General features: G+C 48.3%; 1 protein-coding gene and 1 long non-coding RNA gene across 6 annotated transcripts in view; one reads left to right on the top strand and one right to left on the bottom strand.

Annotated features, from left to right (window-relative positions):
- GTF2E1 (general transcription factor IIE subunit 1) overlaps positions 1–5,004 on the top strand; it is a 54,861-nt gene extending 49,857 nt beyond the window's left edge. For all 5 annotated transcript variants that reach the window (XM_030471474.1, XM_030471471.1, XM_030471473.1 and 2 more), the window contains one exon: positions 2,578–5,004. In XM_030471474.1, the coding sequence (XP_030327334.1) occupies positions 2,578–3,008 (431 nt within the window). In that variant the 3' untranslated portion in view covers positions 3,009–5,004. The remainder of the gene's footprint in view (positions 1–2,577) is intronic.
- LOC115601460 lies at positions 1,006–19,874 on the bottom strand. Its single transcript, XR_003989359.1, has 3 exons — positions 19,864–19,874; positions 7,119–7,122; positions 1,006–1,114 (listed from the first exon to the last, which is right to left on the bottom strand). It is a non-coding gene; the product is annotated as an uncharacterized LOC115601460 (long non-coding RNA).
- Between the last annotated feature and the right edge of the window lie 1,760 nt (positions 19,875–21,634).

The following is a 21,634-nucleotide window of genomic DNA, read 5'->3' as shown; positions in this document are numbered from 1 at the left end:
TAAATTGGCTTCTTGACATGACTTGTGGTGTACACAGCATAAATGTTTCTCAGATACCACTGAATGACATGGAGGGGGAGTATATCTTCTTTCAGTGTAATGGCATCACTGCTTAACCTCCACCACTACTGGATTGAAGAGGGCACTTGTGGAAATAGCCTGAAATTGCTGCTGCAACACATTTCTATAACTCTTGGATGACATAAACAGGGAGGACGGAAACTTGGGACCACGGACAGACAAGATTCAGTGCTTGGATCTGGAAGGAACAGTTCTTGCAAGAGGCAGCCCTACTCCTGAGTCACGAAGTCAGACTTTGTGGAGCTGCCCCAGGCTGTTGTCACTTCACAGCTCTCAATGTGATAAGCTACGATATAATTTCAGAGAGATGCTCTCCCATAGCGTCTTATGCTCTGCAGTCACAAGCAGTGAGCTGAGCACAAGGCTGCCAACACAACACCTTTGTTCTTCGTTCCTATCAAGAATTTTGTCATTAATACTAGTAGTTGTAGCCATCACCTGTTACTACAACTTTATTTACCATGAAAACATCCTTGTCTCAGAACTGGAGGGGCACAGATTTGACAGATGGGCCACTCAGTGGATAAAGAATTGGCTGGATGGTCACACTCAAAGAGTTGTGGTCAGCGGCTCAATGTCCAAGTGGAGACAGGTAACGAGTGGTGTTCCTCAGGGGTTGGTGTTGGGACCAATCTTGTTCAGCATCTTCGTCGGTGACATGGACAGTGGGATTGATGCACCCTCAGCAAGTTTGTGATGACACTGAGCTGTGTGGTTTGGTTGATATGCTGGAGGGAAGGGATGCCATCCAGAGGGACCTTGACATGCTTGTAAGGTGGCCAGTGCCAACCTCATGAAGTTCAACCAAGCCAAGTGCAAGGTCCTGCCCCTGGGTCGGGGCAATCCCAGGCACTGCTACAGGTTGGGTGGAGAAGTGATTCAGAGCAGCCCTGCAGAGAAGGACTTGGGGGTGTTGGTTGGTGAGAAACTGCACATGAGCTGCTTCAATGTGTGCTTGAGCCCAGAAACCACCCGTGTGCTGGGCTGCATCAAAAGGAGCGTGAGCAGCAAGCTGAGGGAGAGGATTCTTCCCCTCAACTCTGTTCTCGAGAAACCCCACCTGGAGCTCTGTGCAGTTCTGGTGTCTTCAACACAGCAGGCACGTGGAGCTGTTGGAGTAAGTCCAGAGGAAGATGGGCTGGAGCACCTCCCCTATGAAGACAGGCTGAGACAGTTGGGGCTGTTCAGCCTGGAGAAGCTGTGAGGAGACCTTAGAGCAGCTCCCAGTGCCTAAAGGGGGCTACAAGAAACCTAGAGAGGGACTTTTTAAAGGGCCTGTAGTGGCAGGACAGGCGGGAATGGCTTTAAACTGACAGAGGGGAGATTGAGATGAGATCATAGGCAGAAGCTCTTCCCTGTGAGGCGCTGGCACAGGGTGCCCAGAGAAGCTGTGGCTGCCCCATCCCTGGCAGTGTTCAAGGCCAGGTTGGACACAGGGGCTTGGAGCAACCTGCTCTAGTGGAAGGTGTCCCTGCCCGTGGCAGGGGGTTGGAACTGGATGAGCTTTAAGGTCCCTTCCATTCTGTAATTCTCTAAAACACAAGTCCAGTGAAGTTAGTGGTGCATTTTCTTGGCAGGACCCTCATGGTTTCAGCACCACATCCATGCAGTTGGTGCCCAAGCTCTTCTCTGCCGTAGGGTCAAAACTGCACTGATTATTTTTTTTTTTCAACACAAAATGAAAAAATGCTGTGAAACAGGTAAACTAAGGAAGTCTTTCATTTTCACTAAAAGCCAAGGGAGTTCGTGGTCACTCCTTTTCCTGTGGCTTACCAGACATGGTTTCTTTGAATGTTGTTTTATAATACATGGTTTCCATGTACTCCGTGTCTGCCTGGATTCATCAGCTTCTCCACCTTAACCCTTATAGATGGGGAGCTCAGCAGGGCAGGGCCTGATTTTGGATCTGTATTTATGGTCTTTGTTGGCAGCACCCTGTGGTTTTGGTCACCACGGCAAGTCCTTCAGGCTCTGGTCATACAACCTGGAAACAAAGGAGCAAGAAGAAACAGCTTGTGCTTGTTCACCTGTTGAACAGCACTGAGATACTTGTATCTCTGACAAGCATTGTCTGGGCATCTGGAAGCCTGGATTTCGAACCCAAGGACTGCTTTCTGCTCCGCAGTAAGGAAAGTGCATCAGCCCAACTGAGGGGCACCCGAGCTGACACCTCAGGAATGGGGGGTGTCTTTTCCGGGTGCCTGCCTATCATGCCTTTGTTGCTTTTTATTGCAATGTGCTCCTGGCCAAGGCTCCCAGCTGGGAGCCACAGTGACTCTAGGCCTCCTAGGAAATGTCAATACTTGTTCTGCTGTTATGAGAGAAAAAACAGAACTATCTCTGTCTTTTAAGGGAGCAGAGGAGCTGGCATAGAAAAAAGGTGTGACTTGATCAAGTATGCTCCGTGGCAGTAATTCACATGGGTCCAGAAAGCCTTCAGATCCGTCTCCCAGAATCTCAGTGAGGAAACAATCATTCCTTTGTGTCTCTTTGCAGGGGGCAGGGATCTGGATGCCTTCCAGGAGCGTGAGGAGGGCCGGGCAGCTCTGGATGATAACGAGGAGGTGATGCGTGCCCTGCTTATCCACGAGAAGAAGACACCTTCTGCTTCAACAGTCACCGTGGGAGGTGGCGCTCCTCTCTCCGGTCCCAACGCTAGTGACTCCGAGAGTGAGACAAGCGAGTCGGAGGAGGAATCCCCTCCCCGCCCTCCCACAACAGCCACCTCTGCGTATGGGCTGGAGGATGAGGATGAGGATGAAGAGTTTGAGGTGGTGGCAGAAGACCCCACTGTGACAGTGGCTGGGCGACCACACTCGTACAGCCAAGTGAGCCAGCGCCCTGAGCTGGTGGCCCAGATGACACCGGAGGAAAAAGAGGTTTACATAGCCATGGGGCAGCGCATGTTTGAGGACATGTTTGATTAACTGCTTTGCTGCCATGGTGTTTTTCAACAAGTGACTTTTTAAGCCAGAGACTCCCTAGTAAAACACAAGACCGAAGCGCACCTTTCCTCCCCTGTGTGCAGGGACACTGGGGCTTGGGACTGCTAATCTCAGGTATCTTGCTTACCAGAGTGGGGGAGCAGGAAGGCTGCATGTGCCAAAACATGGGGTAGGACAAGTCTCACAAGTGAGGATGAAGGTGAAAATCTGCTTCAGGGTGCCCTGCACAGGCACTGCTTTAACCTTCTCCAAGGCCCCAGCAGCTGCCTCACCCCAATTGCTTTGAGTTGATTTTTATTGCAGATCCTATTGAAGTCCAGATCCCTGTCCACAGAGGATGAAAGGGCTCTGTAGTCTGGTCAGAGTGCTCTGCAGAGGAGGACATAAGTGAAATTATATTGCCTGTGCTCAGTGAGGGGAGAGGAGAGGGAAGCTCTCATCTGCTGATGGCAAGCTTGGGCAGGGCTTGTAGCTGAGCTCCTACCAGCCACTGGCCACCAGAGGGGCTCTTTCTAAGCAGGCCTGTAGGCAGCAACCTTTTCCTGCTCCTGTTCGCTCCTTCCTAGGTCTCAGCCCCTCAAGGCCACTCTTTGTCAGTGTAATAAAAGCCCTTCATGGGCTTTAGCTCTTGGAGCGCTCTGACTTGTGAGGAGATACCTTCACTTTCCAGTATTGCTGCCTGTTGCTTCTGCCTAGCCCTGTCCAAACTCCAGTGTTGCAGGCGGTTCCTAGTGGTCAGGTCTGCAGTCAGGCAGTGCCAGAGAAATAGCCTAGCTAGTTTTTATTTGCAGTCACACCAGGGCTGTCTCGTTTTAAGAGGAATTATGCAATTTTGAATTCTGCTTGGGCACACTCTTTTCCCATAGAACCCCATTAATCAGTGCCTACGGAGCAATAGCATATTTTTAATGTTTTTCTCTTCCAATTGAAAATGGTTTTTTAAAATGGTTGTGCTTTCCTATCAAGTACTGCAGTAAACCAAAATGATACCCGATTTTGTGTTCCAGAGGGTAGGGGCAGTATTATGTGCTATTCCACTTACATGGGCAGCACCCATTCACTGTTCACTGAGACTGTAAATTTGTTTTATACTCTCTGCTTTCTGTGTTCTGCTGACCATGTAATGCCTCCTTTGTGGTTTTATTTCCAGCTTCTGGATATTTTGAATCCCCTCTTTTTTTTAAATAGTACATTATATTTGCTTTTAAGTTGTTTTAAAGAAGAACAAATAAACAGAAACTTCTCCCCTTTGTCATTACCAGTTTGTCATGTGCCTAGTTGGGAATGGTGTTTGCTTATCATTTTGAGTCACTTGGTTCAAGACAAAAAATCACTGTGAGGCTCTCCTTTGAGGGATGAAGTGTTTGAAATCCCACTGCACATTGTTTCTTCTCACCAGAGCTTCCTTGAATGTCTCCTGGAATCTCCTGCACTTCCAAAAAGGATATTTCATTATGGTGCTGTGGGAGGCCCTTTTTGATCAGCACTTCCATTCCTTTTCTCTTTCTTTGAGGGAAGCAAAAGCTGATGGTGGAGGTCTTACAGACATCGTACTGATAGCTGAAATGGTACTCTTGTGTAGACAGACTTCCAAGATCTGGTGTCACGTTTCTAGATCTCAAGCCACAGGGCTGGTAAGTCAAACTCAGTGATCAGGTGACAGAAAAAAAGTGCTGTACCGATTCTGTCTAGGTTTAATCTGGTTGAATTCAAGGTTAACACTGGAGAAAAGCAGGTAGATGTACGAGGAGACAAAGATAGAAACTGCAAACTAATCCTGAATACAGCACAATTACTCATGCTCGTAACTCACCAGTAGCTTAGACTGAGATTTTAGTCTGCAAAATCAAACTGTAGGTTTATTGAAGCTGAAGTGAAGCAATACTGGGTTTTACCATGAGAGCACTGATACTGCATCTGTATCCAGCATAATCATCTATGAAGTAGTGTTTTTACTTAATAAACACATTTAATTTGGTTTGTGCGGCGGTTGTAATCTTTGTTAGTCAGCAAGGCATGTCCTGCACGTGAGGGAATCGGTGTGCTGGTGTGTAGGGCATGCCTTCCATCCCTCATCCACCACAGGGCAGTCAGGATACATGAGCAGAGGCTGCCACTGTTTCCTGCCCTCTCTAACAGCTTCTGGCTCCTCAGGAAGGATGGCTGGACTGCTCTGCTCTGTTCCAGCCGGGGCTGTTGAAGGGCTGATACTGCCCTGTCATGACAAGCACTGCTTAAATCAACAGGAGCACAGACAGTCAGTAGTGCCTCTTGTTTGTTTTCTGCGGTCGAAGCAGGGCTGTGCACGTGTGCCAGGAGAGGAAGAGTGGCCACTGCTGCAAGCAATGCCAGCCCCCGCCAGCACAGCAGTGCTAATGCGAAGGGATAAAGCCATCAGTTCTGAGGAAGGCCCCAGCCATTTCCTCTGGCTGCTGGACCACATGTGCTGCATTAAGGCTAACCCAATAACACCAGGAGCGTGGCCGAGCAGTGAAGCCTTCCTGGGTGAATGTTCTAACTCCATTCAAGCCAGTCTCTGTGTCTGCTTTCAGCCTAAAGTGTGTTTTATCTGATGAGTGCACTTGAGGCCAGTGCACTTGCAGCTTAGGCTGGAAATCAAAACACATTTCTTAAGCTGCTCATACTCTCCTCCCAAAGGTTAGAGGTGTCTCTCCAAGCTGGGTGAGAGCTGCCTCTGTCCCTGCTCCTGTTGTGGATCAGGGAAACCACAGCAGTCATGTCCTCCCTGTCCCAGCACAGAGTATGCCAGAGCAGATCAGTGAAGCTGCTGATGGAGGGGAAGATGACTATCAATGCTGGAGAACAGTAGTGTTTTAATCTTTTCTACTAAGCTCCCAAAAATTGGTTTCCTCCATCCAACTCTTCCTGTATTGCTGCCTCCTTCACACAGATTAAACAGACTGTTGCTCTCTGAGAGTTGAGGGATTTGAAGATTCCCTGGAGGAATAGCAGAAAAACAGCATCGCCTCCTTCCTGAGACATCTAAGGAGCCCTGCCTCGGTGATGCCTGCAGTGCCAGGGCGTGCTGTGGAGAAGTTTGACAGGGCTGGAGGTGGGGGAAGCAGCCTGCTGCGCTCCAGTCTCTGTCTCCCACCGTGTCCCCACAGGAGGAGAGAGAAAATTGTCTCAGGAATCGAATGTAAGATGAAGCCTTCACGGAAATGGAAAGTTTATGGGCAGGTGGAAGGACATGTCAGCAGCAGAGCAAGCCGGCGAGCTGTCCACTGTGTTCTCCTGGGTGGGTTGCAGAGGAGGAGAAGCAGCAGCAGCCCTAATGCTCTGTTCCAGTGTGTGTCAGTATAAATGAGGGAGGCTGTGGGCTCAGTCACTTGGAGAAGGGAGGTGTCATGCAGTGCTGCAGGAAGTTATTCTGGGCTGTTCTAGGACTGGTATTGCCTTATCCCAACTGGAAGCTCTGGGCAAGGCAACCATGTCCCTGGCTTGTTCACAGAAGGTTTTGGGGAATCGATCTAAGCACAGATAGCCAAAGATGCTTAAGCATCACAATACACTCTAGTTTCAGATGTATTGACTGTGAGTCAACACAGCCTCTTCTCCAGGAGCACAGGAGCTGGGGCTGAAGAGTAGCTTCTGTCTGCTGAGCTGCTTCCAGAAGAATGATCAATATTATGAAGTCCAAGGAGATTGTCACTCATACAGGCTTGATAGGAGGCATAGCCAGATGCTTGAGCTGTTCAAGATGTGATTACACAGACAGTTGTGGAGAGGTCACTGCCTACACGGAGCTGCAGCCCAAGGCATGGGGAGTGATGTCTGACTGCTGGTGCCCCTGGAAAACTGCCTGCCTGCAGAGAGCAGAGCAGAGCGCAGGGCTGTCTTGGGACTACAGCCCTGTCACTAAGGCAGAGCTATTTTCACTCTCTTTCAAAGTATTCTGGGCTTTTGCCTGTTTGGGATACCTAAATGAGCTGCCAGAAGGTGGTTTCTTATTTACGAGCATTAATTAGATTGAGTGAATGAACCTAATTTATATTTAAACAAAAATCAGATTTTGGAAGCGCCTGCTGTATCGTTAAATAACGTATTAAGGACAGTGAGTACTTGTGCAACCATCCTGGAAGCAGCAGACAGAGAGTCTCTGAACAAGGTGCTTTAAATATAACAGGTATTTTTGCTTAAAATATGTTTGTGACCTAAATATAATGTAATTTCCATCCCTTTGAACACTTGGATGCTAATGAACCAGGCGGGGATGGCAGAGAGGAGGCTGAGCCAGCCGCATGGGAAGCGACTCGGCTCCTCTGCAATGCATTAGAGACCCCGGCTGCACACACATCCTGCCGAGCTCTGGCCACAGCAGCAACATGAAACCTCAGGCTGCTCAGCCAGAGAAACAGGCAGGGATCCAGCCAAAAAATGAGGGCTGGTCAAATACTGTTCCATGAGCATTAATGTCTGTGCACTCACCTGGCAAGGAGGAACAATCACATCTCATACAGGAGTGATCAAAGCCCTGACATACTGCTTCTGCTTGTTCTTCACCTGGAATCCATCTTGCTAGCCTCTGCCATCCCATGACTTGCTGGAAGAAGGAGAGTGAGCAGTGGTAATTTTGCAGAGAGCTAAAATTGTGCATAGAGCCTGGCTCAGTTCCACCCGGTAAAGTGATCCTCCTGATCCAATGCCAAAGTTGCCAGGCACCAGTAGCAGAGTCCATGCTTTTCCTATGTCTTCTTAACATACATACAGTATGGGGCAAAAGTACGCCAAACACCATTTAATGGTTGCAACCAGCTGACCCGGCTACTCTTGGGTTGCAGGGTCTGACCCAGCCCTGTCCCATCTGGGAGAATGACAGGTTGGGTCATTTTGGTTGGATTATCCATACCTGCACTTTTCAAAGGTTGCTGCTCTTTGTCTCCTAGTCAGTGCTGATGGGCTCTCATAAACTCAATCTCTCTGTGATCACACATGGGTCTCAATTTAAGATGACATTTCAGTCCCTTCACCACCACCAAGCAGCCCTGGCTTGTGCCATGTCCTCCCTGGTAGGACTGGATTTGATTATTTGTATTAATTATTTTAACCCTTGTTCTTTTTGTCCCTGTGTGAAAGGGGAAGAGATTTGCTCAACCCCTCATGTTTGATCTGTCTATCAGCACCCCAGGAAAGCCAAGACCTTTGTGACCGACCAGTCTGTCAGCGTCCTATTATAGGGACCCTTCTCTGAACAGCCCTGCTGGATCAGAGGGTGATTCCATTGACTGGTTCAGGGAAACACGCCAACAGCATCAGGGGACCCCTCAGTGGCTCTGCCCACTTTATGTTACCCACTGCCAGTGGTTGCTGGCACCCACGAAGGACCAACACTGACAGTTTATGGAATAACACTATTAATACAAAATGGTGAGAAATTCAGGTTCGTGATTGCTGGTGATAGGCACTGTCTGCAAAAACAAGCTTGAAGTGATACACAACAACAGCAGCATGAGTTATTGAGTGCTCACGAGATAAAGGTCTTACTCAATGGGCGTCCCTATGGGGAAGAAGACAGGTTCAACCCATTGACGGATCCCAGAAGTTACTATGGAGTCTTCCCTATCTCCCCCCTCTCTCATTCACTTTTATACTGTTCTTTCCTCTCAGGTAGAGCTTGAGTGACTCTGGTCACACATTCTTTTATTATTTTATTGGTGTAAAATTCTCTCACTTCTCGTTCAAAGATAGAGCCGATAAAAAGTATAAAGCACTGGGTGAGGGGAGGGTTGTGCCGTGGAGGTGGGAACTTTGGGATGGAGGAGTGCGTTAGGATTATAACGAGATTATAATGAGCGAGGTTCACCCAAGGGAAGTGATTTCACCACAGTTGCTGGCTCAGCAATGGGCATCTCTTACACTGCCCATCTGACAGCTGCTGTGCAGCTCAGCAGCTGCATGGTACCATCAAGTTCCCAGTCCTCAAGGAGTCCAACAGGGCCCGGCTGCAGTGTCTCCACTCCCCTCCACCCTTCATCGCTCCTGCAGTGTTGTGTTGCCCAGGGAACCATGGTGGAGTGGATTCCATGCATCCCAACCGTCCTGAAAGCGGGAACTGTATTTACCTTGAAAAAGTTTCTATAATAATACAACTTGCGTTAGACCCCAGTTTTCTCTAATTTCCCCCCAACAGTGATTTCCCCACACCAAGGGAATATTGTGAGTTGCTGAATTTCTCAATGTTTCCCTGCTGCTTCTAACGGAACCCACACTTTTTTTATGAAAATGAGGCCTGTAAAATGTTTTTTAGGGAGACATATCTGCTCTCCCTGTGCCATCATCACAATATTCTTCCTTCGCCATACAATGCTTTCTTCCAAGAAGTGGTGCTTTCAACATCTCGCGGCCTTTCTGGTGATGCCAGAAAATGAAAAGTATCCCCATTGCAACCGGGAGGAGTAGAGGGAAATGGTGCTAGAGGGAAACATGGCCTTTAGAAAACTATGTGTCTTGAGAGAAATTCCACTTCTGCACACTCTGCCAGGCCACACGGGTGCTGTATCCAAGCAAAGAAACATACAATATGCTGAAGAGGGACTTGGCTCATGGTGCGCTTATCCTGGTGTATTCCGTTGCCTCAGAAGCCATTAGGAAGGGTAATATTCTCTGAGTGAGCCAACCTCTTGGAAGTTATCCAAAGGCATCAGGAAGGTCTCAAGCCAGCAGTCAGCTTCAGCAGGAGCCTGAAGATCCATTGGAATGATCTTGACTCCTGCTTTCACCATGTTGGAAGGTTTGGTGCAAGAACACCTCCCAGTGAACTGCAAAAATGAGTTCGGTGTCACACTGAAATCTACCTCTTTCTTTAAAGGTTTCATCTGAGTGTGCTGTTACATCTGTGTATGAGAAACAAGCAAATAAAGTCATGTAGAGGGCTGCCCAGCCCTCCTGAAACATGTCTCCCTTTGGGAATGTGAACAGATGAAGGATTTTGTATGGTTTATGTAGGAGCTAGTGCCAAGAGCAGCAAATAATAGTTGAAGGTTTTGTTATCTAGACAGTCGCATCATTGCAGCCTGTCTGAAGCCTGGAATAAAAGAGCTTATCTTCATAGATGGCAGGCATGGATTCTTCCAGTTAGACATGTGCCAAAATGCCACATTTTCAGCTCTTCTAATGTTGGGTTTGGGTATTTTTAACTCTCTGCATTTCTTTGCTCCTCGTGCAGCAGGCAACGCCACCTTTGGTGCATCAGCAACCAGGTGCTACCATGAACTAGAGACCTCCAGCTTGGCACTGTACTAATGAGCTCCTTGTGGGATTGCAATGCAATGCCAGCGGAGTGTGGCCCAGGAAAGGTGTGAGTCAGCCACCAGAAATCCCAAAAACAAGCCAAAAGAACCCTGTGTGTGGAAGCACACTTGTTCAGGTGGTCAAAACCAATGAGCACAACAGATGAACGTCTCTCTGCTTGCAGGAAGTGTCAAGTGCGCTTCAAGTCCACAGTGGACATAAAACCAGCTTCATGTCTAGCTCAGTAATAAACAGAGCAATCAGCACTGGAAACCCAGGTTGGAAGGGAAATCAATCAGGCATTACTAATGCTTTATTTATGGATGTTTTTGAGTAGAAAGGGGCAGTGAACCAGAACCTTCCTCTGTCCCATATGAAACACCCTTTGGTGATGTAACAGCAAAGCAGAAATGAACCACTCTGACCAATGGATTGCATTTTTTAGTGCTAGAAGGAGCCAAACATTCAGTGAGACAACAGCTGCAAGAGCCCAGTGAGAGCTGCTGTGGTTCAGAGTCACGCTCATCCTCTCTGGCTTGTACAGGAGCCATGGCCATGCTGCAGACATCACCAAGCACGTTAGCAGGAAGAGCTGTATGTGAAGCATGGCCTGCTGGAGATGGTTATTCTCATGCCTTCCTGACCTGGCCACTTCCCCCTCTCCTCTCACAGCCCTCTCCTTTTATTCTGAAGAGGGAAAAGATGAAAACCACCAAATTTGCTCTTTAAACCAGGAGAGTAGAACAGACAATTCCCAAACCTATGGCTTAATGCCAAGAAATCAAGGAGAACAAATGATGGCAGGTGACTCTGGGTCCATCGTGCTGGTAACTTTGCCTCATGCCAAGGACTGTAGGTCAGGTAGGACCACCTTTAGCAGGCTGCACCCAAGACTGTGTCCAGACAGCTTTTGAATATCTCCAAGGATAGAGAATCCACAACCTCCCTGGGCAACCTGTGCCAGTGCTCAGTCGCCCTCACAGTGAAAACAACATTTCCCGATGTTCAGATGGAGTCTCTTGTGTTCCGGTTTGTTCCCATTGCCTCTGTTCCTGTTACTGGAGAATAGACTGGCTCCATCCTGTTCACACTCTCCCTTCGGTTATCTACATACCTTAATAAGATCTCCCCACCCTCTCACAAGCCTTCTCTGCTGCAGGCTGAACAGCCCCAGCTCTTTCAGCCTCTCCACACAGGAGTGATGCTCCAGTCCCTTCATCATTGTAGCCCTTCACTGGACTCTCCCCAGTTTGTCCACCTCTCTCTTGTACTGGGGAGCCCAAAACTGAACATGAGACTCCAAGCGTAGCTTCACCAGTGCTGAATAAAGGGGAAGGATCACCTCCTTTGACCTGCTGCCAAAACTTTACCTAACACAGCCCAAGATACCATTAGCCTTCCTTGTGACAAGGGCACACTGTTGGCTCACGTTCAACTTGGTATCCACCGGGATGCTCAGGTCCTTTTCTGCAAAGCTGCTTTTCAGCTGCGTGGCCCCCAGCACATATTGGTGCATTGAGTCGTTCCTCCCCAGGCAGAGGACTTTACCCTTGCCCTTGTGGAACTATAACCACCCCCTGGGCCCAGCCCTTCAGCCACTTTTTAGTTCACCTCATTGTCTGCTCACCCAGCCTGTGCTTCATCAGTCTCTCTATTAGGATTTTATGGGAGAGAGTGTAAAATCCCTTCCTGAAACCCAGGTAGACAATATTCGCTGTTTCCCTCATCCACCAGGCCAGCCCCTTCTTCACAGAAGATTATCAAGTTGGTCCAGCACATCTTCCCCTTGGTGAATCCATGCTGGCTACTCCTGATCATACAGATGTCTGCTCAGAAGTATGGATGCTTGGAGCCAAGGCTTTGCTCCCAGGTCTGCTCCCTTTACTGCCCAGCAGTGCTGGCTGTGAAGCTTCCCTCCCTATGACAAGTGGAGCATCTTTCTTACTCTAGCACAGCCTCCTCTTCAACCCATGCCAAGGAGATAGGGCAGAGGGGGTCCCATATGCATTTCTGACGCACTACAAGACTATGGGGCAAAAACTGCCCATGGAAGTGGAGAGAAAAGTAGAGAAGTATCAGGAGACCAATAAACAGGGCACTTACCTCCTCCTTAATCACAGCCCAGTGCTCAGGAGGTCTGCGGGGAGAGCTAATGGATTAAACACAGGCATTAAATGAAATCTTGGAACATTCCCCTCACCTGGCAGGACCAAGAAGCTGGGGATATAAGGGAGTGCTCCCAGTGCATCTAGGCTGTAAGAGGCAGCCAAAGGAGCAAGGCTTATGGCTGCTTTTAGCCAGCCATGAGATTTAATAACCTGGTTTTGCCTTATTAGTGCCAAGGCCAATCCTGAAATTCCCTGAGTGCGTCCTTCAGCAATTCCAGCTGGACTCAACAGGGTGCTCCTTCTGGAGTTGCTTTAGCCTGAGGAGGAGGTCAGTCTGTGTTTTATTTCACTATGGGTACTTGCTGCAGTGCTTGACCATCTCCAGGTCCGAGCACCATGCACAAAGCATATGAGCAAAGAGCCACAGCTCTTTTGCAGCCAAAAACAGTCAAGGAGATGCCTTGATCAGTTATTGACATGACCTGCACAAAATCCTGCAAGGATGTCCTTAAAACATTTGTTTGGGTCTCTAGGTGCCCTTTTATCAGAAGGAAGGCTCCAAAATGTATGGCTGAAGACAAGCGGTGATCTCTTTCCTGGTGCCATGAGTGGCTGAGCACAGATGGGCGCTCACCAGGAAGGTTTCAGTGAGTAAAAGTGTTGTTTACAACTGGGAACTGGAGGTGGAACAGCATATATGGTACAATGATGTACCTTGGTGGAATGGCTTTTAATGCTGGCTACATTCCCAGGCCATAGGATCTCACCTTTGGTGATGCTTTCAACAAGGATACAGTAAGCTTTCCTCCTCCTTAAAACCATCAGGAAAAGCAGTGCTTTTCATCGTGTCAGGAGTTTATCCAGGATGTGTGAACTGCCCTGCCCCCCAGGTGACTGCAGTACAGGTGGGTATAATGGGCTTTCTGCTTTCTCTTTCACTAAGTGGAGGGGACGGCTGGACCCCCTTCAAGACCAGCTGGTTTGTAGGTGTTAATGAAGAGGGCAGCTCTGCCACAGCTGGAACTAATACTGTGAACTCAACTCCAAACCCTGAGCTTCAAGTGCTGTGGGCAAAGCTAATGTGTCTGTTGGGAGAAAGCAAATGCCATCCAGAGGGACCTGGACACGCTTGAGAGGTGGTCAACGCCAACCTCATGAACTTCAACCAAGCCACGTACAAGGTCCTGCCCCTGGGTCAGGGCAATCTCAGGCACAGCTAGAGGTTGGGCAGAGAAGAGATTCAGAGCAGCCCTGCGGAGAAGGACCTAGGGGTGTTGGTTGATGAGAAACTGAGGTCCCTCTTCCTCTTTTTCCTATCAACTCCCGCACTCCCCTGTTCCCTCTGAGCATCACACAGCATTGCTCCCAGGACAGGAAGCTCTCGAGCAGCAGGAATGCCATCACACCAGATGCCTCTGGAGTCCATCTGGTTTTACGCAGAGAATTGTATTACAGAGCATCCTCACATGCATCCTGCACAGAACTCACTGGCCCCATGGGTTGATCACTGTGGCTCCATGCTGTGCAAAAGCTGCCAAAGTACTTGGTACTAGCAGCAATGGCAGGGCTTATAAAGTAGGGCATCCAAGCCATAACACCACCCTTGAAAATGGTAGTACAAGAGCCAGCTTCCATGTGTCTATCTGCAGCTCAGCAAACCCACGGCCTGGACAAGCGACCTGTGAGAAGCTGGGATTTTGTTCTGTTTTCAAGTATATGTCTCCATCACAGTGTGCAGCAACTCGCTGTCCTGCTTGGGAAAGAGGCACCATGGCACGCTCAGTCACCCATCAGGCTGGCACTGTCACTGGAGGAGAAGGCTGCTGCAGGCTGCTCCAAGGGTATGGTGATGCTGTGAGCTCAGGAGAGGAGCAGGTCCTCAGGGAAGAATAGGAAATCATCACTCAAAGGTATTGCATGAGCTCTGGTGTCAAGCGAGCCAAACACCTTTCTTGTGTCACAGACTTTTTCCTTCATGTAGCCACCAACAGGTCTCAGCTGTGATTTTTCTTCCAGCCTGTGCTGGTGGCAGATGCCTGTGGGGGGACTTTGAACTGAAGGGTTTAGCTGCACCGGTGCGAAATCCCTGCTGTAAACAGGGCTGATGTCTGCATCTGCCTTTCATTCCTACAGCAGCTCTTTCCCCTCTCCCCCTTCTCCTCTCTAATAAAGACATCCTGGCAAGCACTGCGTTTCTCAGGAAGGCTCAGAGCTGCAGTTGCCCTGGCTCTGGCTTCACACGGGCCTCTTCCTCTGCTCCCATTCATTTCCCTGTAAATCAGATCACAATGAAAGGGAAGCAGCAGTGTAATTTAATTTTCCTCTGAGCGCAGTGAGGTGCAGAGCGATGCTGGCAAGGAGGAGTCCAGCTCATTGAGATGCCTTCTTTATCCCCCTGTATTTGACTTTGGGGCTGGTCTCAGCATCAGCTTCCTCTCTCCAGATCCCTGCTCATGCTGACCAGGAGTGAATCATTGAAGTTTACTGTGCTGCATCTCCCCCCCCATCAGGAGAATAAGATCAGGAGGTCCTTTCTCTGTACTGCCTGTAAGGGTGGGGAATGGGGATTAATGAGGCGATCACTGCACAGAGCTCTCAGATATAAAGTGTTTCCTCATTGTGGCTGTCGGGCAGCCCCTGGAACTTGGCAGTGCACAGCTGGGTCCCATCCTGTCTCTACTGAGCGGAGATGGGGAGAGCTGTGTGTAAGGAGCGTTCCCTGCAGAGAGCAGGGGCAGCAGCCACTGCTGCAGGTGTGGGATGGCTCTTGGAGCTCAGCTGGAAAGCACTAGAGGCTCAGGCACACAACAGCCACCTTGGGCAGGAAGGCACCTCACTGAGACAAGCGCCTCTGTGCCACTGTGCTCTTTCCCCCACGGTAACACAGATTATGGTGCAGTTTTTCCATCAGCAACTCCGCTGGGATATCTGCTGTCCTACACAGGGCAGTAGCAGGCAGATGGACAATTCCTACTCTGCTCTGGCTGATGCACGGTAATGGGTTTGCCTATCTCATTTTTCCTTGAGGGTTTCCTTGAAGGTTGGCTCTTTTCCTCCCCTTCTTTGCATTCCACTGAATCTTTCTCCAGTTTCTTATCCTCCAGGAAATATTCACTAACTGGGAAATCACATTAAAGTTGCACTTCACAGGGAGCTACAAGCTAGTATGAAAAGCTCAAGGAAGGTGTTGAGCTGGAGTTAAGGGACACTTGATACTTTTCCACTTTGATCTCAGGTGAATTTGTTCTCAGAGACTCTGATATGTGTGAGCTCATACATGAGAGATCAGATGCAGGGGCCTCCTGCATGGAGGTGGACACTGCACAGCTCCCCTTGCCCAAATGGCTGGAACAAGATAAGGGAGGAGAGTGGAGCAACCTCAACTTTCTCTACAGAAGGTGGGAAGAGGCGGCTCAGCCCCGTGCTCAGCAGTGATCCACTGGAAATGAAGCAAAGGCAGCAGCTGGGGAACAGGGTTGGCAGAGGGAGCCATGGTCAATATACTGGAAAACCTGCACGGGTAGATGGGACCAACCCATCTTGTGATGAGCTGGGAAGGAAGGAAGGAAGGATAAGCAGTGGTGGTCTGCCATAATGCTGTCAGCCTGCCACTGCAACACCAAAGCCCCCTTCCACTCAGTGTTGGTCTGACTGTGATCCAGCACCTTGTGCCATGGCTGTAGGTGCTGGATTTCCCATCTTGTCTTGCAGGGAAATGTGCGCTCTGCTATTGCTTCTCCAGCACCTCTGCAGCCTTCCCTCTTCTCTGGATGTGGTGTGGGGAGGGGGGTCCCCAGCCGGCTGCTGCAAGGGGGTCATGTCGTGTCCTCCTGCAACCAGGTGAGGAAGAGAGTTAAAGCGATGCTGTGGTTTGGGTAGCTCCACATGGGGCCACAGCTGCCAGACACAGTCCAACCAGAGAGAGGCTTCAAGGAGGAAGAGGGTGCTACTGCTCCATGCTCAGCTCTCAGGGAGATGCTGGATGAAGAATGCTGGCAGCTTACCTGGCACAGGAGGGAGGCTTGAATACATGCCAGCACCCAGAAACTGCTTAGGCAGCTCTGCAGGGAAGGATTGGTGTGCCTGGATGCCTCCTGAAGAAAATCCCAAGCTCCATTCCCCATCTCCCCCCTACTCCCAGCCCTCATGCATTAGCAGGTATTTATTCCCCTCTTGCTACTTGCCCAGTATCTATCTGGAAAGTCTTGCTGGTGAAATGTTCCTCTTTTGCCACTTCAGGATGCCTGGAGTAGGAAGCGTACGTGCTCCTGACTTCCACTCCCCATATCTGGCAACCGAATCAATCCCAAGTCATATTTGAATATCTCCTGACACAGAGGTATGACACTAATCCACTTGCAAAGGAAAAGGCATATGAAGATAATTGCTTCTGTGTCTCTTTTTAATATGGGAAGAATGTCTATCCGATGGAGAGTCACTTCCTTACATACTTCTGATGAATTACTGTTTTCATTTAAATCCTGTAAAATAATGATATAAGCTGCTGTGCTTTGAGAATTTTGGCCCCTGAATGAATGCTGGATCAGATACTCACTGCTGGCCAGTGTTCAGCCTACTGCAGGTTGGCTGGCTCTCAACATCAGGCTGAGATGGACGGGTACAAATGTCCCATGTGAAGAGCAGCCCTCACCTGCCTGGATGAGGCTGCACTTCTGACCAGAAGTGGCAGGAAATTCTTTTCAGGAATGTGGCCATTCCAAAATCCTGCCAGAAGCAGGCAGAGCAAGGATGTGCCTGGGTCATCAAGTGACTTCATCTGCAGTGGGACCGAGCCCCAGTTCCCAGCCCTGTGTCTCCTCAGCAGCCATGTGCTCATGGCCTCCAGGTCTCCTGCTCCTTGCCAGCCCTTCTGGAGTAGTTTTTCCTGGTTGGGAGCTGAAGATTCATCTTCCAGCCAGCTCTGCTAACAGGTTAATACCCAACCTGTGTCTGAATCAGATCCCAAGTTCAAACACAGTCATCACCAAGGACACAGCTGCTGAATGGACAGAATAAGAAAGAGGTGCAAGCCAGAATGGCAGGCAAAAACACTCAGACTTTGACACCTGAGATATTTATAACCTAGACTATTTACAGTGAGATGTCAAACATCATTCAAAGATGAACAAATAGTCTTGCAACTAAACAAGCAGGAGAAATAATGCCAGCTAAAAGCATGTGTGAGATGCCTCTGAGCTCGGTCACTTGAAGGGTGGCTTAGAGAGGATGACATAAGTTTGACAAACCCAGTACCTTCAATTCCCATGTCACAAGGAACTGCAACATCAGACAACCTGAAAAATGCAACCTGATTTCTTTTCTGGTGCACGTAAGGCTAAATCCCATTGCCTCGCCTCCCCCTGACCTGCAGGCTGCCCTGCTCTGTCACTCCTTCTGATGAGTTTTTCTTCTAAGTAAGCTTTGTAGAGAACTTATCACACAAAAGTATGTCCCTGCTTGGGAAAGCCAGATACTGACAGGAATCACCACAACCTTGAAAGCTTAAGGAGTAACTCTTTCTGTATATCCTACACATAGAGGATCTCTTTGAGTCGACCAAGTTGAAATACCATGTCTTGTTTTGTTTGCACCCATAGCGCTGTTCTGTAGTGCTGTGAGTGCGAACACTAACAAATCCCAGGAAAAACACTCAAGCTGAAGGTGAGGCTGTAAGTATGTGTGCCTGTGTTTGTGCTTATGCACATTTTTATACATAGGCTATTAAATTACTTCTACCAGGAAGAAATGCATGGCTTGCTTCTAAGAAGTTCTCCTTTGCGTGAGAGGCGAGGTGTGGAATACAGTGCCCTTACTGAGGTTGTCTTAGCTCCCATAATTATGTACAACTAAGTTAACTCAAGGCTTACCTGATTTTAAGCCTCATACAAAGTTGTCAGGCACAATACTACAGCTTTATAACTGTGACTTGCTAGCACTGGAATCTATGTGCTGTCTTGTGTCTAAGTAATTTTACTGGGATTTGATGCTAAAATGTATGGTGTTGCTAGTACTTGCTGGTGGTTCATCTGTTCTGCATTGAAATATGGACACTGTAATTTCTTCTCTTCATTGTTGATTAATAGGCAACCTCAGAAGGTGGTCAGAGCATTTTTGCTTGGCGCAGCTCCCTGCCTGCAGCGTCTGATGGTGGAGGTGGGGAGCAGAAGCAAGCCTGCAACCATGCTCTTGGCAACATAGCACAGGCTCACAGCCTGGGTACTGGAGCAGCAGCAGGAGGAAAGTGTGTCTGATTTCTTTACAGGATGTGATTTCCATGCTTATCAGATAGTGGAAACCGGAATAAATAGAATTAATGAGCTCTTGGGACCATTGCAAACACTGTCACTAAAAGTTCTTATGCAGGAGCTGCACTTTCCTACTCAAAGTCCTATTAAAGGAGTCACCAAGCATGCAAAGAAGGGAAATCCTGCTGGTATCCCACACCTTCTCCAACCCATCAAATGCTCACAAACAAACTAAGGATGAGATTGGAAACAAAGGTGGGAAGAAAAGTTCAGCTCTCTCACTGGAGAGAGGATGCTCCGGGAAAAATCACTGCTGCCCCTGGAAGACTGAACAGAATTCAGAAGTGATCATAAAGGGACACAGCAGTCTGACAACTACCCAGAGAGGAGCAAGGCGCAAAGCAGGACCCTGTAATCACAGGGTATGCGCATATCTTGGAATATGGGCTGCTGTCTTCCATGTTATATCATTCTCAAAGGAGATGACAAATCCCACAAGACTACTGTCACTTCAGTGTCTGATTTCCATGATTCTTACACAGGGACCTGTCCGGTATGTTTTCAGCCTCTAAAACCAGCACATTTTAAGGAGTGGAATGTGCTGAGGTCACCTTCCTTCCTTGCTGAGGAGCAGTGATGGAGCTGGGAGCACCCAGACCTGAGAGCCCAGCAGATCTGTCAGGTCCTGGAGTTACAGAACAGCCCCTCTAGGAGGAGAAACTAGTTGCCCAGCACAAAAAAGCTGGCGAAGCCCCCAGAGGAAGCATTATTCACTTGCTTATGTGATTTCACTGGATGTCTCTAGTTCTTGGATTATTGGGCAGCATCTTTGCGACCACTGGGAAAGGCTTCTTCCACAATGCACCCCAGGGACTGTGGAACTCATCACTGTGGGACACTGTGAGGGCAGAAACCGTAAACATGTTCAAAGAGACTTGAAAAGAATCTGCAGATGAAGTTTGGTGTTAGACAAGATGGAATTTCTGATGAAGCAACTGGCTTCATCATGGAATGTCTCCTTCCCCATGGCCCTGGTTTTTCGCTCCCTCCTAGGCTTCTTCCACTGGTCAGACTGGCACCTGGCCCCAGTGGTCTCTTGCTCTCACCCAATGCTTTTTAATTCATTAAGTTTAATTTTTCAAGTTTAAAATGAGGAGATATGAGCTACTGTCCTTTGCAGTCCTGCCTTGGGAGCTAGCAAGATCCCTGGTGAGATAGCTTTGAGCGCTGGACTGCTCCTGGGACTGTGGACCATGACTTACAACAAGGTCTTGTTTTCCCCACTATAAAGTGGGGGATTCTTCTCTGCTGTGACAGAGCTTTTGTAACTCAACTCGGACAGCGCCACACTGCTCTCCTCAAGAGCCAAGATGTGAATCCCATCTCACAAACTCCAACCCTGATTCTGGAAGGACCAGCTACTGAAACGACACCTATTTTCTTCTTTCACTTAAGGATCCCATCCTTAAAATAAAGAAGGAGCTGGGGTGGGAGGGGAAAGAAAATAGTAATTAATTCTGCTGATGGTATATGGAAGAAATGCAGGAAGAAACACCTTCGGTGTGGGGCTGATATTAAACCAATTCAAAAACTACTTTTCCTCCTTTGAAATCAAAAAATAATGAACTCTGAAGTGGTGATACAACAGCTGCTTTGAGTGGCAGTGCATGTGTTTAGTACTTTAGTTGTCCAATTCTGAGAAATGTTATTGGGGTTTATAAAAAGTATTATCTCCACATCAGAGAGATATGTTATTTCATTTTAGAGAGAGCTCGTGGTTACAGAAAGGTCAAGCTTTGCACAAGCCATAATTAACAGCAACAATGGCGACTGGGCAAACATCTTTTGAAATTGACAGATGTTTATATCCCTGGATGTTTAGGAAAAGATTTTGGGAAGTTTTGTTTCCTGAGATTAATCCCAAATTTTTGTCCTCGTGTCAGAAAGTCCCGGTGGGAATATCAAGCAAACAGGAGTATTTTCCCTGATCAAAACCCATTAAAAGCACAATCTCACTGTGCTTCAGTTATATTTTGTCAGTCACCTCCAGGCTTCAAGGCTCAGGATATTCTGAGATAAAACTTGTCAGTCTTCAGTGCTTTGGGAAGACTCACTGGATCTTTTATACAGTTGATTGTTCTGAGCCAGGTGAAAACGAAGTTGAAGTGTGTGACTGTTCAGCAGAGGCATGCTGTATACCATGCTGTATGCCATCCCAGAACAAAGACATGGGAAGATGCACTGATCCACTCAGTGGGATGAAAACAATTTTCAACCCCTGCTCTGTGCTGTTAAAGCCATGTCTTCCCAAATCACAGTGAACAGAAATGGGGCTGGGCTTGGCTAACACAAGCGACACGGGGGTGGGGGAAAAGCATACTGAATAAATGAAGTTCACAAATTCACAAACTAATTGAACTCAGGAAGGTACTCCAGAGGCCATCTAGCCCAAACCCTGCTCAAAGCAGGCCCAATTAAAGCAGCTTATTTATGGCTTTGTCCAGCTGAACTCTGAATAGCTCCAAGAAGGGAGATTTCATAACTTCTCTGGGCATCATTTCAATATTTGATGACCCTCATGATAAAGAAGCTTTTCCCATACCACATCCCAACTGCTCACATTCCACCTTGTGCCTGTTGCCTCTTCTCCTACTACAGCGTATGTGTGAGAAAAGTCTGGCTCCATCTTCTCTGTGCCTCCCATTGCAGATGGCAACCTCTCCACATACCGTATCTTATGGCTGAACTAACCCAGTTCTCCCATCTTCCCCCTATATGTCATATACAGTGCCATTCCCTCACCATCTTAGTGACCCACTGCTGAACTCTGTGTTAATATCTTTCTTTACTGAGAAGATTCAACTGGACATGATATTCCAGACGCATTGTTAGGATGGGTGAAACAAAGTGGTTCTGCAACTGGAAATCCCAAATTTAGTGTCAGCAACATGCCCCTGGGCTCAGGATAAGAAGTTTCCATCTCCCTTGCTGGTTACACATGCCC

The sequence above is a fragment of the Strigops habroptila genome, chromosome 2 (genome assembly GCF_004027225.2).
Source record: "Strigops habroptila isolate Jane chromosome 2, bStrHab1.2.pri, whole genome shotgun sequence".
Taxonomy (NCBI): Eukaryota; Metazoa; Chordata; class Aves; order Psittaciformes; family Psittacidae; genus Strigops; species Strigops habroptila.
Note: the sequence above shows the minus strand (reverse complement) of the source record. Positions and strands in the feature narration are given on the sequence as shown.